The sequence below is a fragment of the Carcharhinus amblyrhynchos genome, chromosome 6, assembly GCF_965287045.1.
Source record: "Carcharhinus amblyrhynchos chromosome 6, sCarAmb.v2.hapA, whole genome shotgun sequence".
Classification (NCBI taxonomy): domain Eukaryota; kingdom Metazoa; phylum Chordata; class Chondrichthyes; order Carcharhiniformes; family Carcharhinidae; genus Carcharhinus; species Carcharhinus amblyrhynchos.
Genome location: NC_137329.1, coordinates 49,332,969 through 49,355,829, shown reverse-complemented (window position 1 = coordinate 49,355,829; position 22,861 = coordinate 49,332,969). Strand labels below are relative to the sequence as shown.

Sequence of the window (22,861 nt, the reverse complement as noted above, 5' to 3'; positions counted from 1 at the left end):
AAGTGGAATTATTCATTGAAGCTGAAGTCTATTGTCTGTATCTTACCGACAACTATTATCAGCTTGGTAAAAAGAGAAGAGTCAGGTCTATCTCAATGACTAATCCACTTTATTATCATTATTAGGCAGTGTACATATCAATCGTACATCTGTTTAGAAAAAAATATGCAGTTTGTATAAAAAATTTGCAGTCTACATGCACACCCAATAGGTTTCCATGACACTCCCTGAGGAACAACAAAATGTAAAACATAATACCTGAGAAAGGAGAGCAGATGCTAGCCAGGCGTTCCATCCATCCTTTCAATGCTTCTCCACATCCCCAAGGTAGGGTCTTCTCTTCTCTGTTATTAATCTCTGGAGTTTCACTGCTCTTCGTTCAAGAATCTCCATTCTTATCCTGTTCAATTTCCTTGTTGGTATAAACCTGCTCCTTTATTTCATGTCTTCTCCTCATTGGCCCCAGCCCAAGGTCCAAGGTAGGATTACCTTGTCGCTCTGACTAAGGGCTGATGCCTTACAACATTTTCTTTGTTTTTTTTCACAGAACTGAGTGAACTTCGGCCAGTTCCAACTAGTTTCAGGTTACTCCAGTTCATGCAGCCCCTTGCCAACAAGTCAGAGTTGAAAAATGTGGACCTGGTGAAGTTAGCTAATGAGAAGCCACAAATATCTGAAGCAGTCATAAGATTGGTGTCCTTATTCCAGTCTTTAGAGAAATAGTATTTAGTTGAGGATTGGGTATCTGAGAGTTTGTGAAAAAGCTGGAATGCACATGGCTATTCAAAACAAAGGAATACTGAAAGGAGATTTGGAAATCCTGGAAGTCAGTCCTTGCTGGAAGCAGCTGAGGGTAAACATTGTTTGAACAAAGATTCTAAGGCATGTCTTTTTGAGAGTGAAAGTTTGAAAACCCTTGTCAATGAAATCAATTGGCTAACAGTGTAATAATCATCTGGGAGATTTGGGGAGAAATAAATTCAATTGGGTGGCATCTGCCTTCTGCTTTCAGAGTGGGATGTTGTCTGACCACACTTAGAATATTATCTTATAGGGACTGTGTATTTACTGAGAACATTAAAGCAGCCAATGCATTTTGTAACTTGTGTTGTCCTTAAAAATCAGTGTAACTTGTAAACACAAGTGAGAGTGAAGGCATATTGTATTATAGTCAAACTTTTCATGTTTAATGTTTTTCTTTTGTAAAAGCCATTTGACAGTCCTGTGGTTCTATTTATCCATGTATTCTTTTTTAAACACAGTAAGAAGTCTCACAACACCAGGTTAAAGTCCAACAAGTTTATTTGTTAGTAAACCCACAAGCTTTTGGAACACTGTTCCTTCGTCAGGTGAGTGCAAAGTTCTGATCAGAGATCTTTTTTAAAGACAGTAACAATTACATTTTTTTTCCAGTCATTTACAAGTTTTTGTGACCTTCGTGTCCAGTAGTAATATCATCTGAGATTATAACTGAAGGCAAATTGCATGTTGGTCTTTATTGTAAGGGAATTGGAGTGTAGGAATAAGGAAATCCTACTACTGTACAGAGTTTTAATGAGACAATATTTGCAATACTGTGTGCAGTTTTGGTCTCCATATTTTAAAAAATGATATTCCTGCATTGCAGGTGGTACAGTGAAGGTTCACTAAATTGGTTCCTGGAATGAGAGGGTCCTATGATAAGCATTTGAGTAAATTGGACCTATATTCTTTGGCTTCTAGAAGAATTAGAGATGATCTCATTGAAACATATAAGATTCTGGAAGGGGGTTGATAGGGTGGACATAGAGATTGTTTCTGCCGCTCGGGGAATCTTAAATATGGCAACATAGTCTCATGATAAGGAGCCAATCATTTAGGACTGAGATGAGGAGAAATTACTTCACTGAAGGCGTTGTGAATCTTTGGAATTCTATACCCTAGAGGTTTGTGATAATCCATCAATTAATACATTTTAAGGCTGAGATGAACAGATTTTTGGACTCTCACAGAATTAAAGGATATAAGGAGCAGCTGAAGTTGAAACCTAAGATCAGCCACGATTGCATGGAAAGGTGGAACAAGCTCGATGGGTCATATCATCTACTTCTGCTTCTATTTTTGGTGTTCTCATATGATGCATTTTTAGCATTATATATTTTGAATGACCAAAAACTTGACTGAGTCATTTACTGATTGTCCACAAAAAAAACTATAATTCTTTGAGTCCAACTATAGGGTCATTTGTTGCTACTGTACTTCATGTTTTTCTCTACATGCTGATTGGAAATAAAATTATCATTTAGACTTACTGCACCTGAAGTCCCACCCATGTGGTCCCGTGTCAACTTGCCTAGGCATAAAAGAAGCTGATGACCATTTCCAGGAACTGCATCTGATGTCAATAAGTTCTTAATGGCTGCAAAAGGGAAAGATTCTTAGATGTCAAATAATTTTACAAAGACTACAACTCCTTAATGTGAAATAAATGTCATACAACTTATTATAGCATAATATATGTACACTTGAACTTTCTCAATTTCACACTGCATGTTCACTGTAACACAGATATTTACCAGCCCTCTTCTGTAAACCTTCCTTGCTTCTGATTTCATTTATTACTTTTCATTCTTTTTGGTGACTTCCAAATCTGTCTATTCCATTTTACATGTGGTGATAAAATAGGCATGCAGCCCTTCAATTGAGGGCTGAAATTGCATCATATTGCTACAGTTTAATAAATTTAATCATTCACATCCCCAAATGGAGCTTTCTCTGCAGGAATTGCACAATGGGAATTCAAGCATCAAAATCGGAAAATCTTGTAGGATTGCTAATCCATTAGAAACTCTTCACGGCGCGTTGAGCTCTCCGTCCAAATCATCACTATGTATTCCTAGCAACAAAGCTTTTTGCCAGAAGCACAAGTTTCTAAAAATGCTTCCGTTATCCAACACATTGCATTGGGAGGAGAACTAGGCAATTAAGAAAATTTGTAGGAAATGTTGTACAATGATGTTACTAAGTGTTAAATAAAATGCATTAGAAGCAGTCTTAAAACTTTCTTAAACAGCCTCGCTGACTCTGTTGGCAAATGCAATGCCCATTATATTGAAACATATTGAAGAGAGGCTAAAATTTCAATTCCCATTCCGTGCTAACTGGACTAAATTCAGTGGTAGCATTCATTGTAATTGGCCAGATGAAATAATAAGCATTCCTGCACTTGACTGCTTTCCACTGATTTCTGCCAGAAAGTGGGTACGTACATGAATGTCAGCTGAGGATAGACTGTGCAATGCCTCACAGGTTGAACAGGTTGCTTGCTGTCTGCACTCACACATTAAAGTTTATTTATTAGTGTCGCAAGTAGGCTTACATTAACACCGCAATGAAGTTACTGTGAAAATCCCCTAGTTGCCACACTCTGGCACCTGTTCGGGTACACTGAGGGAGAATTTAGTATAGCCAATGTACCTAACTATAACAGTAATTGCTTGAATGAGGGACTGGAGAACACCCAGCTTCTGTAGATCTGCACTCAACAAAAGGAAAAAGTAACTTTTGCGAAAGAGCTTGATGTTTGAATACAGAATTTAGTGTATAATGTACAGTGTTCCTGATAGGCAGCAGTCTGCAGGCTTTGTGTGATAAATTAACATACTTACATGACCATGGAAAAATAATTAAAATGGGTAGCATAATGAAGGAGGTACAAACAAAAAATAAAATTTAAAGGGAACATTGACAAGCGATGTTTAAATATTGTATATAAAATTATGCTCTAGAGACTCTAGAAACGTGTGACCATAAAAATTAAGAAAAGGAAGTTGTCAGTGGATTAAATGGGTTGCACACACTAAGCAGATGGTAGGCCTTCTATGAATCAGATAGCCTTAATTCCAATTCCTCATTTGCACAGCAATGTAAAAACTTTCTGTGCTTTGCAATGTCCATTTGAAAACAATTCAATGACTAAGGAAGCAAAACATAAAACTCACAGGTTACGTTATTTTACTTTTGAGGGAAGGATTGGAAGGCATTAACATTCAGAGACCTTTCTGAGTAAGTTGCTTGGAGCCACCAGTCAGTGTACAGATATTTCTCAAAGGAAGGGACTGAGTTGATAATTTGATAAGGTTTAAATATATTTGAAGGTTCACATTGTTGGTGTTTTAGTTCTTCATTACTGAATCATCCACTAATATTGCTAACTTTCTGTCATCATTTGTTCCCAAATGCCCAGAGTAACTTTTTTCAGAAACTGACCTTGTGCTGCCTTTGCATGTGTGCTACCACAGTCACCATTTCCTGCTTCCCCATCCAGTTCATTCAATAGTTCTTCTTTTTGAAGCAGACTGGTGGAGATCATGTCCAAGATTGATCGCATCTTATCCGTGAAAGGACCTGTGAAGCATTTGAAATTGAATATAAGATGTGGGCTTTAAACGTGGTTCATTGTAACTTTCCATATGTTAAAATAGATGGCACTATGCTTTCATGAAGGGCATTACATTGGAAAGGCTTTGGGGAGTCAGGAGATCAATTGTTTGCCACAAGAGTCCTATCTAACCTGCTTATGCGGCCATGATATGTATATGGCAGTCCAGTTTCTGATCAATGGTAACATTCAGGATGTTGATAGTGGAGAATTCAGTGATGGTTATGTCATTGAATATAAAGGGGTGATGGTTAGATTCTCTCTTCCTGGAGACGGTCATTGCTGGTACTTGTGGTAGCACAAATGTTGCTCAGCACTTGTTAGCCCAGGACCAGATATTGTCCAAATCTTGCTGCATTTGAACATAGACTGCTTCAACATGAGAGGAGCCGTGAATGGTGTTGAACAATATTCTGGCATTTAGTACTATGATGGCTGATGTACTTCAACGCTCCACAAATAAACACACATGTATGACTTAATTTGAGAGAACAGACCTTTGTATGAGTGCTATTAGCCACATTTGAGTCAACTTCCTGTGCTATTTTCAATTTGGAACAATCTAGGTATGTAGAGAACTATAGCATATTGGTAATGGTTGTGGAGTAGTGATTCAGAGACTTAGCATCATGTTTTAGGATCGTGAGTTTAAATCCCCTCAGGTTGGTAAACAAATGTTAACAAGTGCAGAGCACCCTTGTCTTTGTTAGTGGGGCCTGAGGTGGGATGTCTGCAGTCAGCCACAGAGAGATGGCAGACTAACCGTTGTAATGGCCCTGGGATTGGGAGTTGACCTCATATGCAACTCCTCGGTGTCATTTCATTGGGCAAGGAAAATGCATGCAACACAAGCTCCAAGCCAATAGCGACCCTGACCACAGGTCCCCCAAACCAGCACAAGCCCCTCAAAAGACCTGCACCAATGCAAGCCTCCCAATCCACCTCACACAATGGCCATGGCTGAGACACTCCCTGTATCTGGAGGTATGTGCTTGGTGATACTCACCTCCTTGCTCGCCTCTATCAGCGCTGTGCCTGAACCATACTTATATCGAGCAGCTGTAATTCTCAACAGCCTAATGTCTGTCCAACGAGGTGATTAATGTGAGTGACGGGGACGATTGCATGCTGAACTCACTAATGATATTGATATCCATTCAAATGCATGCTAATACTGTCTCACCCATTTTGGGCATGAAGCTGTTCACACCCAGAAAAAGTGGCTGGTAAGATCGGACCCTGTGCAAAAACAGGCGCTTTTCTGATTTTTTGTTTCACATGCAATCTTGCCATCTCGTCATGCGAATCAACGAGCAAGACAAGGTTGTAAGATCACGCCCTAAATCTATACTGTAACATGGACTTACTAAATGTTCAAGGCACTAGCAATGTACTCATTCAGTGCATTTAATGAAAGGTGAAATTTACAAATATTGATAATGCTGATGAGTAGGGCATATAATCCTATAATTTTTTAGTCCATCTGGTTTAAGTAGGTGTTTAGGAAACCAAATAGTCCTGCCCATTAATAGGACTTCAGATTTTTTGTGAATAAAACATCAAAGCCTATAACAAAACTGTCACATTTTTAGAGCACTATGGTTCATTACCAGGTGTGATACTACAACTCCTTCTCCAAGTGATTCACAAGAGAATCACACAGACACCAGTAAAATAGCAGTTAGAAAGAATAAAAGCGAAGGACATCATATTTAGACTACATTTTCATTTTTAAGTTCATTAATAGGATGAGCATCACTGGCATGACCATCATTTATTGCTTATCCCTAATTGCTTTTGAGAAGGTAGTGGTGAGCCACTTTCTTGAACTTCTGCAGTCCATACAGGGGAGGTACACCAAAGTGCCTTTAGGAAGGGAACTACAGGTTTTTGACTTAGTGAAAGTGAAGGAACAATGTGTTGTTCCATGTCAGAATGGTATGTGACTTGAAGGGGAATTTCCCCATGCTTCAGCTATCCTTGTTGCACGAGATGTTCAAGGTCGTGGGTTTGAAAGTTGCTATCAAAGGATCCTTGGTGAATTACTGCGGACATTTTGTAGATTATAGAAACTGCTGACACTGTTCACCAGTCATGAAGGGAATGTTTCAAGATGATGAATGGAGTACCTAATCAAGCATGCTGCTTTGTCTTGGATGGTATCTAAGTTCTGGAATGCAGTTGGAGTTTCATTCATTCAGGCTGTCAGAGAGTATGCTACCACACTCCTCATGTGCACCCTGTAGATGGTGGACAAATCTTGGGAGCCATGAGGTGAATTACCCCTCCGCTGTGTTAAATTGATGAACAGTCATTAGATTATCTTTGAAGTGTAGTCACTGCTATTTTCAAGAGAAATGTGGCAGCTAGCTTGTGTACAAGACCTCATAAACAGAAAATAATACAAATGATCAGATAATCTATTTTACCAGTGTTGGATGAGGCAGGAATCATGAGAGGACTGTGTTATAACCCTCTCTCCTTTCTCTTTTGACTCATTCGCTCTTGCTCTTATTCTAATTATTATCTCCTTTGTTGTCTATTGGAACTTTTATCACCCACCACACTTGCTCGTGTATGGTACAGTCATATTTCATTCTGCGCGAACACTCTCACAAACCACATGAGCAATGTGACCAGCATCTACCTGACCCAGGAGGTGTATTTATGTTCTCAGGTTCTAAAGATGGGGCATTCAGAGTCTTGCATTTCCGTGTCAAACGATGTTTCCCTGCATTGGGCCAGCCAGGAGCTGAAGTGTATGAGTCTATGAAAAATAAAGAGCAGAATTTTACTGCAGAAAAATATATCTGAACAGGCACATCAGAATGATGCATTTCTCATCATTCACTGACACTATAAAATTGTACCTAGTAACTTAAAAATTGCCCTACTGCTTCCTTTACAGTGACTTTTTAATTTGCTCATTCAAAGGATGTGGGCTTTGCTGGCTAGGGCAGTACTTCATTGCCTGTCCCCAAGACATGGGTGTCCTTGTGCACCAGTCACTGAAGGGAAGCATGAAGGTGCAGCAGACAGTAAAGAAAGCAAATGATTTGTTGGTCTTCATTGCGAGAGATTTTACGTACAGGAACAGGGATATGTTGTTGCAGTTATACAGGGCCTTCATGAGGCCACACCTAGAATATTGTGTGCAGTTTTGGTCTTTTCTGAGGAAGGATGTTGTTATTCTCAAGGAAGATTTACTAGACTGATTCTGGGGATGGCAAGACTGACGTATGAGGAGAGATTGACGAAGCTAGGATTCTTTTCGCTGGAGTTCAGATGAATGAGGGGGGATCTCATAGAAACTTATAAAATTCTAACAGGACTAGACAGGGTAGATGCAGGGGGGACGTTGCCGATGGTGGGGAAGCCCAGAACCAGGGGTCACAGTCTGAGGATTCAGGGTAGACCATTTAGGACAGAGATGAGGAGATATTTCTTCACCCAAAAGTGATGAGTTTGTGGAATTCATTACCACTGGAAGTAATAACTATGGGTTGTTGATGCCAAAACACTAAATGTATTCAAGAGGTGGCTAAATATAGCACTTGGGGTGAATGGGATCAAAGATTATGAAGAGAAAGCAGGATTAGGCTCCTGAGTTGGATGATCAGCCATGATCGTGATGAATAGCAGAGCAAGCTCAAAGGGCCAGATGGCCTCCTCCTATTCTTATCTTCTATGTTTCTGTGATCCTTTAGAAGTGGTGGTAAGCTGCTTTCTTGACTGCTGCAGTCAGTGCAACGTAGGTGCAATCACAGTGCTGTCAGAGAAGGAGTTCCAGGATTTTAACCTGGCTATGGTGAAGGAACAGTGATAATTTCCAAGTCAAGATGGTGAGTGGCTTGGAGTTGAACCTCAGGTGATGGTGTTCTGTTCCCATGTATCTACATGTCCTTCTAGATGGTAGCGGTCATGGTTTGGAACATAAGAACATAAGAAATAGGAGCAGGAGTAGGCCATCCAGCCCCTCGAGCCTGCCCCGCCATTCAATAAGATCATGGCTGATCTGTCGCTGCTCAGTTCCACTTTCCCGCCCTCTCCCCATAACCCTTAATCCCCTCTCCTATCAAAAACCCATCAACCCGCGTCTTAAAAATATTTAGCGAGGCAGCCTCCACCACTTCAACGGGCAGAGAATTCCAGAGATTCACCACCCTTTGAGTGAAGAAGTTCCTCCTCAACTCCGTTCTAAACCGCCCCCCTTTTATCTTGAGGCTGTGCCCCCTAGTCCTATTGTCTTTTTTGAGCGGGAAGAGTCTTTCCACCTCTATCCTATCCATCCCATTCATCATCTTATACGTCTCAATGAGATCTCCTCTCATTCTTCTAAACTCTAACGAGTACAAGCCCAGTTTATTCAGCCTCTCCTCATAGCTCAACCCCCTCAACTCCGGTATCAGTCTAGTAAACCTCCTCTGCACTCCCTCCAAGGCCAAAATATCTTTGCGCAGGTGCGGCGCCCAAAAATGCACACAGTACTCCAGTTGCGGCCTCACCAATGCCCTATACAGCTGCAGCAAGACCTCCCTACTTTTATATTCAATCCCCCTCGCTATGAAGGCCAGCATCCCATTTGCCTTCCTGACCACCTGCTGCACCTGCAAGCTGGGTTTTTGCGACTCATGCACAAGGACCCCGAGGTCCCTCTGCACCGTCGCCTGCTGCAGTTTTTCGCCCCGTAAGTAATAGTCCTTCCTACCATTATTCCGACCAAAGTGGACCACCTCACACTTGCCAACATTAAATTCCATTTGCCATTTCCTGGCCCATTCGCCCAGCCTATCTAGATCCTTCTGCAGACTCTCCACACCCTCCGCACAATTTGCCGTTCCCCCAATCTTGGTGTCATCAGCAAATTTCGACACTCTACACTCGGTTCCCTCCTCCAGATCATCTATATAAATGGTAAAAAGCTGAGGCCCCAGCACCGACCCCTGGGGCACTCCACTAGTCACCATCCGCCAATCCGAATAGCACCCGTTGACCCCCGCTCTCTGCCTCCTATTTGACAACCAATCCTCTATCCACGCTAACACCCTACCCCCAACTCCATGTCCCTCGACCTTCTGCAATAGCCTCTTGTGAGGCACTTTGTCAAACGCCTTCTGAAAATCTAGAAAGACCACATCCACCGGCTCTCCTCTATCCACCGCCCTAGACACATCCTCATAGAACTCCAGTAAATTTGTCAGACACGACTTCCCTTTAATGAAACCGTGCTGCGTCTTCTCTATCAAGCAATTCCCTTCAAGATGCCTCGCAATTTCCTCCTTAATGACAGATTCTAACATTTTACCTACCACAGATGTTAAACTAACCGGCCTATAATTCCCCGCCTTTTGCCCGGCACCCTTCTTAAACAACGGCGTAACATTAGCCGTTTTCCAATCATCCGGCACTTGGAAGGTGCTGTCTGAGGAGCCTTGGTGATTTCCTCTGTGCATGTTGTAGATGGTACACACTGCTGCTACTGTTCATTGGTGGTGGAAGGAATGAAAGTTTGTGGAAGGGATCCAAACCAGTGGCTGGATCATCCTGCGTGATCTCAAGTTCCCTGAGTGTTTTTGGAGCAGCACTTACACAGGCAAGGGTGAATATTCTATTACACAGCTGACGTGTGCATTGTAGATTATCAACAGGCTTTGGGAAGTCAGGAGGTGAGTTACTCATCATTGGTGGAAGTTCAGATATCTAGAACACATTGTCAACTTGCTGCCGGGGAAAGCACAGGGTATCTCAGCTATTACAGGGGAAACAGTGGTGTAGTAGTAATGACACTGGTCTAGTAATGCAGGCTTATAGTCTGGGAACATGGGTTCCTATCCCACGTAGTGGAATTTAAATTCAACTAATTAATTTTAAAAAGCTGCAATTGAAAGCTAGTCTCAGTAATAGTGCCATGAAACTGTTATCAATTGTTGTAAAAGCTCATCTAGTTTATTAATGCCCTTTAGGGAAGGAATTCTGTCATCTTTACCTAGTTTAATTTGCATGTGACTTCAGATCCACACCATTGTGACTGACTTTTAACTGATCTTTGAAATAGCCTGGTAAGCCATTCAGTTCAAGAGTTATTAGGATGGACAACAAATGCCAGTGACACCTACTTCGCATGAAAAGAATAAAAGAAAGTAGAGGCCATAGTTTAACTCAGCTATGTGATAGAACAAGGACTTCAGAACAATCTAGAAATACCACTGGAAGTAGGAGCTTTTACAATCAGCAAGGTTTAGTGGCTGCAAACGAATTAGAAGATAATTTAATAAGAAAGATAAAACAAAAGAATTGGATAGTTGGAAGGAATATGGTACTTACTGAAATATCAGATAAGGAATAGCCAAATGGCACAGATGGATATGTACGGAAAAAGGACTTTCAGGTGGAACATATCAGGCTGACATGAGTCTAGTAGCTCAGGATTTTGAGCACAGACTTGGAGATCAAGATCCCCATGGTAGGAAAAGTGATCTTGAAGACTTCCTTAGTCTTTTAGCCAGATATTTGTGAAAATGTAGACCAATCAATATAAAAGCCACATTTTTGCAAGATGAAAATTTTCAAAGGTAAGTATTTATGAAATCACCTTTAAAGGGAAGTGCAGAAAGTAAACATATGCATTTATGGTTTGCATGATATGCTGGGGATATGGTACTACTTAGTTAGGTCTGCTTTTCTGAAAGGAAGTTATATTCAACTGAGGGCGGATCCAATCATATTCTCCGAGTATAAAGAAAAGCTCTCAGGTATTGTTATGATGAACGCTGACAATTGTTTTGTGGGAAGTTTCTGTGGAATTTGAGCAATTAGTTATAGATAAGATCAAAGGAGGATTTAAAATTGGAAGTCAGGCTTTGAGGGTGTTTAAATTTATAGGCTTAAGTGTTAACAAAATAGGTTGGAAGTAACCTCAAATCAATCAGGTCTATAACAGACTTTGTAAGCAAATATCAACGATAACCCACTACCATCAGATCTATATATAAACTGTTTCTCAATAAATTAGGCTAGATCATCACAGAACAATGATCTTACGTTCAAAGAAGAAACAGTTTGATGGTACGGTTACAAAATTTTGGATCTTAGTATTATGATGAACACACTACAATTGAGAAAATTTTGAGGATAAATAAAAATTAAAGCAACTAACTTCAGAGAAAAGTATTCTCAAGGTTTCAATATTGTTTGTCCTGAAAGATGTTGTGCTTCTTGTGTATTATTAGAGTTGCACTATTCTTCGTAACTGGCGAGTACTCTACCACATTATTGTCAGATAACAGCCACAACCTCCACTTATATCTTCCCTAACATGGTAGAATGTTCCACGGTATTGGGACAATTTACTATGTTAGAGACAATATAAATGGAGGTTATAGCTGTTATTAGCCAACAATAATAGACTCAGGAATGTAATACAAACATTTTAAATCTTTGTTACACATTTCTAGTCATTCTCAAGCTTTCAGTCAGGAACAGATCCCAGTTTGAGTCATAGTTTAAGGATAAGGAGGTAAACATTTTAGAACTGAGGTGAGGAGTAATTTCTTCACCCAGAGGGTGGTGCATACGTGGACTTCTGCCTTGTATATAGTGAGAAGTCTCACAACACCAGGTTAGAGTCCAACCACTTTATTTGATAGTAATCTTATCAATCTTATCTAATATATCAAATAAATTGGTTGGACTCTAACCTGGTGTTGTGAGACTTCTTACTGTGTTTACCCCAGTCCAATGCCGGCATATCTACATCTTGTATACAGTGAACAGGCTTTGGGGAGTCAGGAGGTGAATTACTCAGAATTCCCAGACTGACTTGCTCTTGTAGCCAGAGTATTTATATGGTTAATCCTGTTAATCTCTGGTTAATGGTGAGAGGAAAAATATTGTCATCATCAGGGAACAATCACAGAATCATAGTTTTCATAGGACTGCCACATTCCTTTTGTTGTGGTCGCATCAAACTCTACATCTATGTTCAAGATTTCTTTCTTATTGTTATGTTTATTAGAAAATTCTCCTGAATTGCTAACTTGTTCCAATTGTCATGTTTTCTCTTTGGGTTTGTCCATTTCTATTCCTCTCCAGCACCCTCAACGATCAGTCAGCTTGTGCCTCTCTGCAGAATGTCAATTTCTCAAGTTCATCTGTATTTTCCACACAACGAGTAATTTGATAATTCAATTGGATTTCGAAAGAATTCCCAATGATAGGTTTGGTAAATGATAGCTTTGCTCTAACTTCTGTTTCAACAGCATGGTGACCGCCATAGTAGATGATGCAGGATGTTCTACATGAGCGCTGCCTTTGATGTATTTCACACTCAGTCTAGCAGTTCTCTCTCACATTACAATTATGTTAACATCCATTACATGGGACTTCCTTGATCTTTCTCAAGCTCCATGCAATGACCTCTGTTGCCGACTTCTGCTTGTGCTTTTTCTCTCGATCCTTTTGTACCCTCTATTCATATCTTCTTGTTCTAACTCAAATTTCTTCACTGGTGAACATAAGAACATAAGAAATAGGAGCAGGAGTAGGCCATCTAGCCCTTCGAGCCTGCCCCGCCATTCAGTAAGATCATGGCTGATCTGTCGTGGCTCAGTTCCACTTTCCCGCCCTCTCCCCATAACCCTTAATCCCCTCTCTTATCAAAAACCCATCAACCCGCGTCTTAAAAATATTTAGCGAGGCAGCCTCCACCACTTCAACGGGCAGAGAATTCCAGAGATTCACCACCCTTTGAGTGAAGAAGTTCCTCCTCAACTCCGTTCTAAACCGCGCCCCCTTTATCTTGAGGCTGTGCCCCCTAGTCCTACTGTCCTTTCTGAGCGGGAAGAGTCTCTCCACCTCTATCCTATCCATCCCATTCATCATCTTATACGTCTCAATGAGATCTCCCCTCATTCTTCTAAACTCTAACGAGTACAAGCCTAGTTTATTCAGCCTCTCCTCATAGCTCAACCCCCTCAACTCCGGTATCAGCCTAGTAAACCTCCTCTGCACTCCCTCCAAGGCCAAAATATCTTTGCGCAGGTGCGGCGCCCAAAACTGCACACAGTACTCCAGCTGCGGCCTCACCAATGCCCTATACAGCTGCAGCAAGACCTCCCTACTTTTATATTTAATCCCCCTCGCTATGAAGGCCATCATCCCATTTGCCTTCCTGACCACCTGCTGCACCTGCAAGCTGGGTTTTTGCGACTCATGCACAAGGACCCCTAGGTCCCTCTGCACCGTCGCCTGCTGCAGTTTTTCGCCACGTAAGTAATAATCCTTCCTACCATTATTCCTACCAAAGTGGATCACCTCACACTTGCCAACATTAAATTCCATTTGCCAGTTCCTGGCCCATTCGCCCAGCCTATCTAGATCCTTCTGCAGACTCTCCACACCCTCCGCACAATTTGCCGTTCCCCCAATCTTGGTGTCATCAGCAAATTTCGACACCCTACACTCAGTTCCCTCCTCCAGATCATCCATATAAATGGTAAAAAGCTGAGGCCCCAGCACCGACCCCTGGGGCACTCCACTAGTCACCATCCACCAATCCGAATAGCACCCGTTGACCCCCACTCTCTGCCTCCTATTTGACAACCAATCCTCTATCCACGCTAACACCCTACCCCCAACTCCATGTCCCTCGACCTTCTGCAATAACCTCTTGTGAGGTACTTTGTCAAACGCCTTCTGAAAATCTAGAAAGACCACATCCACCGGCTCTCCTCTATCCACTGGCCTAGACACATCCTCATAGAACTCCAGTAAATTTGTCAGACACGACTTCCCTTTAATGAAACCGTGCTGCGTCTGCTCTATCAAGCAATTCCCTTCAAGATGCCTCGCAATTTCCTCCTTAATGACAGATTCTAACATTTTACCTACCACAGACGTTAAACTAACCGGCCTATAATTCCCCGCCTTTTGCCTGGCACCCTTCTTAAACAACGGCGTAACATTAGCCGTTTTCCAATCATCCGGCACTTCCCCGGAATCCAGCGACGTCTGGAAAATAACCACCAAGGCATCCACTATCACCTCCGCCATTTCTTTCAGAACCCTCGGATGCATTCCATCCGGTCCTGGGGACTTGTCCACAATCAGCCCCTCCAGTCTGTCGAGCACCGCCTCTCTACTAACAGTAATGTCATTAAGACCCTCCAGTCCTACCACCTTTCCATCGCTAACACCCGGCAAATTATTCACGTCCTCCTCCGTGAAGACAGAAACAAAAAAGTTATTCGATACCTTAGCCATATCCCCATTCCCTACCACTAGGTCCCCTTTCTCATCCTCTAAAGGACCAACGTTCACCCTAGCCAGCCTCTTCCTTTTTATATATTTATAAAAACTCTTGCTATCCTTTTTTATATTAAGCGCTAGCCCAGCTTCATAGTTTCTTCTACCCTTCTTTATCAACTTCTTTGTCAATCTTTGTTGACATTTAATCCTCTCCCAATCCTCTTCTCGCCCACTACTCTTAGCTACTCTAAATTCCTCCGCTTTTAATTTAACACTTTCCTTCACCTCCTTCGTTATCCACGGCTTATTACCTCTCCTCCTACGGTCCTTTTTGACCATCGGAATAAATTTCCGCTGAGCACCAAGAAAGATCTCCTTAAAGATCCTCCACTGCTCCTCAGCAGACCCTCCCTCCAACGCGCTCCCCCAGTCCACATTCGCCAATTCTTCTCTCATCCTACCGTACTCCCCTCTATTCAAACAAAGTACGCGTGTCCGGGAACCCACTTTCTCCTCCTCCATCTGCACCAGAAACTCCACCATACAATGATCACTCTCCCCAAGAGGATCCTTCACCACAAGGTCCCTAATTCTACCTGCCTCATTACATAACACCAGATCCAAGATAGCTTGCTCCCTCGTCGGCTCCAACACACACTGTTCCAGGAAACTATCCCGGCAGCATTCCAAGAACAACTCCTCGAGCCCACCGCGTCCAACATGGGTCGACCAATCAATATGCAGATTGAAATCCCCCATAACTACGGCCGTCCCATTCCTGCACGCCGCACTTATTTGTGCGTTAACAGCCCGCCCCACCTCCAGATCATTATTCGGGGGCCTATAGACGACACCCACCAGCGTCTTCCTCCCTTTGCTGTTCCTAATCTCTACCCACAACGATTCCACGTTCTGCTCGTTGGCTCCAATATCATCCCTTGCTACCACCATGATGCTATCCTTAATCAGTACAGCTACGCACCCCCCTTTTCCCTCCTGCCTATCTTTCCTAAACACTTGATAGCCCTGTACATTCAGCTCCCAATCCCTGTCACCCTGCAGCCACGTCTCTGTAATGGCCACCAGATCATATCCATTTGTGTCGATCTGCGCCACCAGCTCATCCACTTTATTCCGAATGCTTCGTGCATTCAGATAAAGCGCTTTCATCCCAGCCTTCACCTGGACCCTATTTGCCGTAACGCCACCAACCATACTCACGCCCCCTACTCCCTCTATTATTGGGACATCCTCGGCCTCTTCCCTTACCTGTACCCTCTCCTTAACTTTAGACCTCGTAACATCACCTACCCTCGCACCCTCCCCCCCGCCCCCAATTAGTTTAAAGCCCTGTCTACAGTCCTCTTTATGTGATGCAATTTCTTACTGGCCCTAATAGATTTCCTCGCAACTTCCACATTTTTCATAGTACTTGTTTTTTTTCCCCTTCGTTTTGATATAGCTGGGCCGTTTCTAGGGTCACAAACTTTTAAGACTGCCAACTTTTTTTTTAACTACCACAGCTGCTGTTTCTTTCTGTGCCTGAGTTTTTCCCATAGTTTTGGACTTTTGGTGGGAAACTATGGCCTTTTCTTTTTGGAACCTTTGTTAGACTGTTTAACTTATAAGAACATAAGAAATAGGAGCAGGAGTAGGCCATCTAGCGCTTCGAGCCTGCTCCGCCATTCAATAAGATCATGGCTGATCTGTCGTGGCTCAGTTCCACATTCCCGCCCTCTCCCCATAACCCTTAATCCCCTCTCTTATCAAAAACCCATCAACCCGCGTCTTAAAAATATTTAGCGAGGTAGCCTCCACCACTTCAACGGGCAGAGAATTCCAGAGATTCACCACCCTTTGAGTGAAGAAGTTCCTCCTCAACTCCGTTCTAAACCCCCCCCCCCCCCCCCCCCCTATCTTGAGGCTGTGCCCCCTAGTCCTATTATCCTTTCTGAGCAGGAAAAGTCTCTCCACCTCTATCCTATCCATCCCATTCATCATCTTATACGTCTCAATGAGATCTCCCCTCATTCTTCTGAACTCTAACGAGTACAAGCCTAGTTTATTCAGCCTCTCCTCATAGCTCAACCCCTTCAACTCCGGCATCAGCCTAGTAAACCTCCTCTGCACTCCCTCCAAGGCCAAAAACTTCTTTCTGGAACTTTTATTAGACTGTTTAACTTCTTTTTTTAGCAGGTGGAAGACTCCTACAATGAGTTCTGCAGCTTTCTTATTTCTTATGGCTGGCTGGAGTGTCTGTTTATCTCTCTTTCTCCTGGAATAATTCTTCTGTTAATTTCATTGGTAGCTGCCACGCTGTGCAGTCCAGACAATTATCTTCTTTTTAAAAAGCTTCTTAGTTTATTTTCTTTTTAGCATGTAGAGGATTTCTTTTGCTCCAAAACTGCCAATCTTCACTGCCTGCAGTTGCTCAGTTCAGGGATCACTACCCGGACACCCTGCAGGCAGTGGCGTAACTGAGGGTTGTGCAGGGGGAGCAACTGCTCCCTCTGAGCACGTTTTTCAGAAGTGGCGCCTTTTCAATGGGACGTTCCTCATGGGCCCCTGCAGAGGCCGTGAAGGAGATAAATATACTCATTAATTCCTGCCCACACCCAACCCCTGACTGACAGTTTGATAAACCAATCCTAGGATGATATGTCACCGCCCTGCCAGTACTCAGGACCTCATGTAGCGCTGACTGACAGCTGAGTTCACCAATCACAGCATGGCGCATCCACAAGCTCCACCAATCTGGACATGGCTTCTCAGCCCCGCTCCGTCAGTGGGACTGCCCAGTCTACGGATGAACATCGGGATTCAGCAGTAGTAATTTTTCAGAAGTGGTAACGTTTTAACATTCACAGCAAGCATTATGCAGGTCACAGTAAGGTATTCTGTTAGCTGTCAGCAACCGTGAACAAAAATGTATTGAAATGCTGTTAAGTCTGCAGATCCACCTGATGTGGAGATGCCGGTCTCACGAGTACGAGTGAAGGGAAGTTTGTTCTGAATAAAGGTGGCAGACAAATTTGGTCTGCCCCTTTTCTTACTTCAGTGTAACTTGACTGCTTAACAATCACATACAACATAGCACCTGATCATGTGCGATCAGTCAATGTCAATACCTAATTTCACTTAGAGTTTCAATGTTTTGGAATAGGAAGAGGATGAATCAATGCCAAGAATTTGCATTTTATATATTTCAACTAAAACTTATCGAGAAAAAAAAACTGACACCAAGCCAAAAAGAAAAAGAGACAGGTGACCAAAAGGTTGATCAACAGGGTAGGTTTCTAGGGGCACCCATACAAATTATAAATGTATTTAATTTTTTTGGTGTTTATTTTATTTTTCTGTTTTCAGAAAAGTGAAATATTTTTGACCAAAAAAACATGTTTTTTTAAAGGAAAGAAAATGAATTACTAAGAATGGTTGGTTTGCATGCGACATGATCATGCCAGACTGTGATGATGTCAGCATGGGGTGAGGCCTGGACAGGGTGGGTGGGGAAATTGACAGAATAGTAATGAGGAGGTGGTCCTTTTTTATGTTGTGGCACCTTTTTTATGTACTCGCTCCCCCTAACCTTTGAAACTGGCTACGCCACTGCCTGCAGGTTCTGTTCAAATAGGGAGATCTGCAAATCACAGCTTCTCACTTTCCTGTGTTTCTGGGATAAGTTCTCAAACTCCCGAAGGCTTTTCTTCCCTTTTTAGCCTCTAAACTAACTGAAGCAAGTCTTTTTCTTCTGGACCGCAGCTCCCTTTGAGCTTATATCTTCTTTTTACTTCAAACACTCCTGTCCTTTTCTCTTCAGGTCAAGTTTTATTTCTCTTGCTTCTGAAGGCTAATTGCTCAACATTTGAATTTTCTATATCTTTCCAAACTTGTTGACTCACTGGTCAGACCAAGTTTGTCACTTCATCTGCCCTTAAGAGTCTGGCACCACCCTCCCTGAGTCTATTCCCCAACCTCTTTTCCAAACTTCAAGTAAATCAGGAACTCCCAGATAGGCTGTGTCATCCAATTGATCCATCAGAAATATATTTTGTAGTGTAGCACACTTCTGGTGTCATCAAGAGATTTCACACTTGGTTAGGAACAAGAAGGTATTTATTGATAGAAGAGAAACTACACTCAGGGTTAGGTCAACCTTCTCTAATGTGCTAAATACTATCATCAGTGATACTCCCCCATCTGTTCCTAACTTCTCATCCTTCCTAAATATCACAACTTTCAATATCCAGGTCTCTGAGATGTCCAGTGTCTTGCTTTTGTTATAATTAAGAGTTGTACCTTCTTTAACAATTCTCACAAAACACTCACCCAGGAGCTTCAATTGTTCATTATCCACATGCATCAAAGTCAGAGAAGTTCCTCCCATTTCCAAGGATGTCATAAAGGAACCGATGTACACTCTTTCAATAATGACCTGCTTGGTCTCGGAAAGAAATGTCCAGAAAAGATGATCTACATTATTACTTCAGCAAAAATGAGCTATTATTTCAGTCTACCTAACATTTAACAAATTCAATTTTAAAAAGCTTCAAACTGATACTGCATAACAAAGAACATATTCACATCTGCAAAGAATGAATAGGAAGACAGCATGAGACAAAATTGAATTGGGAGCAAATGCCATGCCTCTATGAATCCAGCGCTTACATCAACACAAACTGAAATGGTACTATTTTCGTTCTGCAGACTGAAATATTATTATGGGTTAGGACATGGCTAACAAGTTGGAGACTGAAAAATCCATGCCATTGTGAATGAACTTATGAACATTGCAGGCCAAGTGCACACAAAAGTGTTTTAAGAAGGAACAGAAATGCAACAGTGCAAGCTAGCAAGACAAATGAAAGTGTGAATGCAGAAGTAAATAAATCTTCACACTAGAGAGCACAATGGAGCTGAGACCTCCTACTGCCCCAACATGCAATTTAAGATAACTAGTGTAGAAGAGCACAGCAACTGTGATTGGATGAAAAAAGTTTGAATCTACTCATTTTGAGCCTGCGTTAGCCATCAGCATAAAGGGTGACACGGGCGCAAAATCTCATGAGTTAGGAAGCACTATTCTCACCGACAAGATCCTATTTTGCAATGTTCCATGCCCCTCGATCATGACGTAACAAGGTTTCTGCTCAGGAGGGTTGGGAATCTTGTTTCAATGTCCTAGCATCTCATTTGCAGGCTGTCCAGCCAGGGCTTTCACGCTCATTAAATATTCATTATGTGACATTGTGCCTGCACAATTTACAATAGCTGTATGAAAACGAGAACCTTGTGATCTCACCTCTGAAGGGGAAGGTTAGCAATCATGACACCATTATCTAGCAGGGTGTCCAATGGACAGACAGCATCGGAGAGGATGTGGGAGAACCAGCTAAGCGAATATCGGGATGACTGGAGGATTGAGTCTTGGCATGTAGGGGTGGGGGGGAGTGTGAGGGAGGGGCTGGGCATATGCATGTAGGCCTTCACTGTTGTTGACTGTAGGTCCCCAAGAGGTTTGATGCCTGGTGTGTGGTTAGCGTTTCTCAGGTACACCTTGCTGGGACTTAAGCGATCTTTTCTTGGAAGGATTCTCCTTCTGGAGTGGTAGTTGAAAGTGAGCGGGGGTGGTAAACATCACAGGGTCAACATGGAGTGCTGTGGAGTCCCATGAGAAGCCAGGCTACATTGATAGTGTCAGAGGCTCTGACATTGGATGGTGAGTAGCTCCATTAGGCAAAGGGACCCTTGGATATGAAATACCACTGGTCAAGCAGGCCAGGCGATTAGGGATGTAATTATGGGAGGCTGGCTGCTCAAGTTGGGAGAAATATTCAATCCACAACCTAGGGAAATTTTATTATGGAGTATTAAATAGTACAGACATGCATGACCTGAAATATTACAGGCAAGGGCTACATCTCCCAGCTTTCCAGTGTTCACAGTCAGTTATTTAAAATAATGCTGGCCAGCATTAAGTATACTTGGTGTTTCTTCTGTTGTTGGATTAATGCAGTGAATGACTGCAGATATTGCCAGTATTGTCACAACTCTTTAAACTTTCAGGTTTGTTCGACTATGGTACGTCCGACATGGATAACACACATACCAGTTTCACCTATTCCAGAAATCTGTTGACACTTTGTCCAACATTTTGCTTTGGGTTCTGTTCCACAAAATATGTTGTCAAAATTGATGTACTCTTGCAGCTCTTTTCTTTCAAAGTCTTCTCTTGTAACCTGTCTTTCTCTGTGCCCAGAGACCACAGTGCAGCCATTGGGACGTTTTGACAACAGATTTCATGGTCTTCCGTTTTCCTTTATGCAATCAGCAATAAATCAGAGATCTCACTGGTTGTTGAAAACTAAGACCATGCCTTTGAGCGCAGAGAGTTTATGCGCACAACTAATGTTAATGTCTACAGTTTGGTTACTATGGACATAGCTGAAGATTGGACATGTCAGAGGTTGAGGGTGGCAAACCTGGAGACTTGTTGTATAACAGAATAACCTCTTGAAGCATTTTTCTGGATCAAAGGAAGGAAGTACTTCAATGTCCCAGCCACGCTTCTCAGTGCCACCATCTTCAGCTTAAATCTAAGGATGAAGTTGACTGTAAATTGCAGTCTTGACATGAATCAGGTGTACCTCACCTGCCAGATGGGGTAGACAGTATCCTAATCTTGAGGGGATCTTGAGGGGAATTGCTTGATAGAGCAGACGCAGCACGGTTTCGTTAAAGGGAAGTCGTGTCTGACAAATTTACTGGAGTTCTATGAGGATGTGTCTAGGGCAGTGGATAGGGGAGAGCCGGTGGATGTGGTCTTTCTTGATTTTCAGAAGGCGTTTGACAAGGTACCTCACAAGAGGTTATTGCAGAAGGTCGAGGGACATGGAGTTGGGGGTAGGGTGTTAGCGTGGATAGAGGATTGGTTGTCAAATAGGAGGCAGAGAGTGGGGGTCAATGGGTGCTATTCGGATTGGCGGTTGGTGACTAGTGGAGTGCCCCAGGGGTCGGTGCTGGGGCCTCAGCTATTTACCATTTATATAGATGATCTGGAGGAGGGAACCGAGTGTAAGATGTCGAAATTTGCTGATGACACCAAGATTGGTGGAACAGCAGATTGTGCGGAGGGTGTGGAGAGTCTACAGAAGGATCTAGATAGGCTGGGCGAATGGGCCAGGAACTGGCAAATGGAATTTAATGTTGGCAAGTGCAAGATGGTCCACTTTGGTAGGAATAATGGTAGGAAGGATTATCACTTACGTGGCGAAAAACTGCAGCAGGCGACGGTGTAGAGGGACCTCGGGGTCCTTGTGCATGAGTCGCAAAAACCCAGCTTGCAGGTGCAGCAGGTGGTCAGGAAGGCGAATGGGATGCTGACCTTCATAGCGAGGGGGATTGAATATAAAAGTAGGGAGGTCTTGCTGCGACTGTATAGGGCATTGGTGAGGCCGCAGTTGGAGTACTGTGTGCAGTTTTGGGCGCCGTACTTACGCAAGGATATTTTGGCCTTGGAGGGAGTGCAGAGGAGGTTTACTAGGCTGATGCCAGAGTTGAGGGGGTTGAGCTATGAGGAGAGGCTGAATAAACTAGGCTTGTACTCGTTAGAGTTTAGAAGAATGAGGGGAGATCTCATTGAGACGTATAAGATGATGAATGGGATGGATAGGATAGAGGTGGAGAGACTCTTCCCGCTCAGAAAGGACAGCAGGACTAGGGGGCACAGCCTCAAGATAAAGGGGGGGCGGTTTAGAATGGAGTTGAGGAAGAATTTCTTCACTCAAAGGGTGGTGAATCTCTGGAATTCTCTGCCCGTTGAAGTGGTGGAGGCTACCTCGCTAAATATTTTTAAGATGCGGGTTGATGGGTTTTTGATAAGAGAGGGGATTAAGGGTTATGGGGAGAGGGCGGGAATATGGAACTGAGCCACGACAGATCAGCCATGATCTTATTGAATGGCGGGGCAGGCTCGAAGGGCTAGATGGCCTACTCCTGCTCCTATTTCTTATGTTCTTATGTTCTAATCCATCCTTGACAAGTCAACCATGCCAATTGAGTCAGTATTGCAATGCATGACTGTGCACAATGCTTTGTGCCCAGTAGTTAACCCTTTGGTGGCTGCTATGGTTTGGTTTAATGTTTTAAGTTTCATTTGTGATTTGTCTTGGGCAGTTTCCCTTTAAGGGGCTGCCC

General features: G+C 42.8%; 1 protein-coding gene and 1 pseudogene across 1 annotated transcript in view; both read right to left on the bottom strand.

Moving 5' to 3' along the window:
- LOC145343913 (triokinase/FMN cyclase-like) overlaps positions 1 to 22,861 on the bottom strand; it is an 88,041-nt gene that overhangs the window by 21,455 nt on the left and 43,725 nt on the right. Inside the window, exons 10-13 of the mRNA XM_080190432.1 lie at positions 18,995 to 19,109; positions 7,068 to 7,187; positions 4,249 to 4,386; positions 2,292 to 2,398 (exon numbers count right to left, since the gene is read on the bottom strand). Coding sequence (XP_080046558.1) covers positions 2,292 to 2,398; positions 4,249 to 4,386; positions 7,068 to 7,187; positions 18,995 to 19,109 — 480 coding nt within the window. The remainder of the gene's footprint in view (positions 1 to 2,291; positions 2,399 to 4,248; positions 4,387 to 7,067; positions 7,188 to 18,994; positions 19,110 to 22,861) is intronic.
- Positions 20,720 to 21,248, bottom strand: LOC145343912 (large ribosomal subunit protein bL35m pseudogene; annotated as a pseudogene).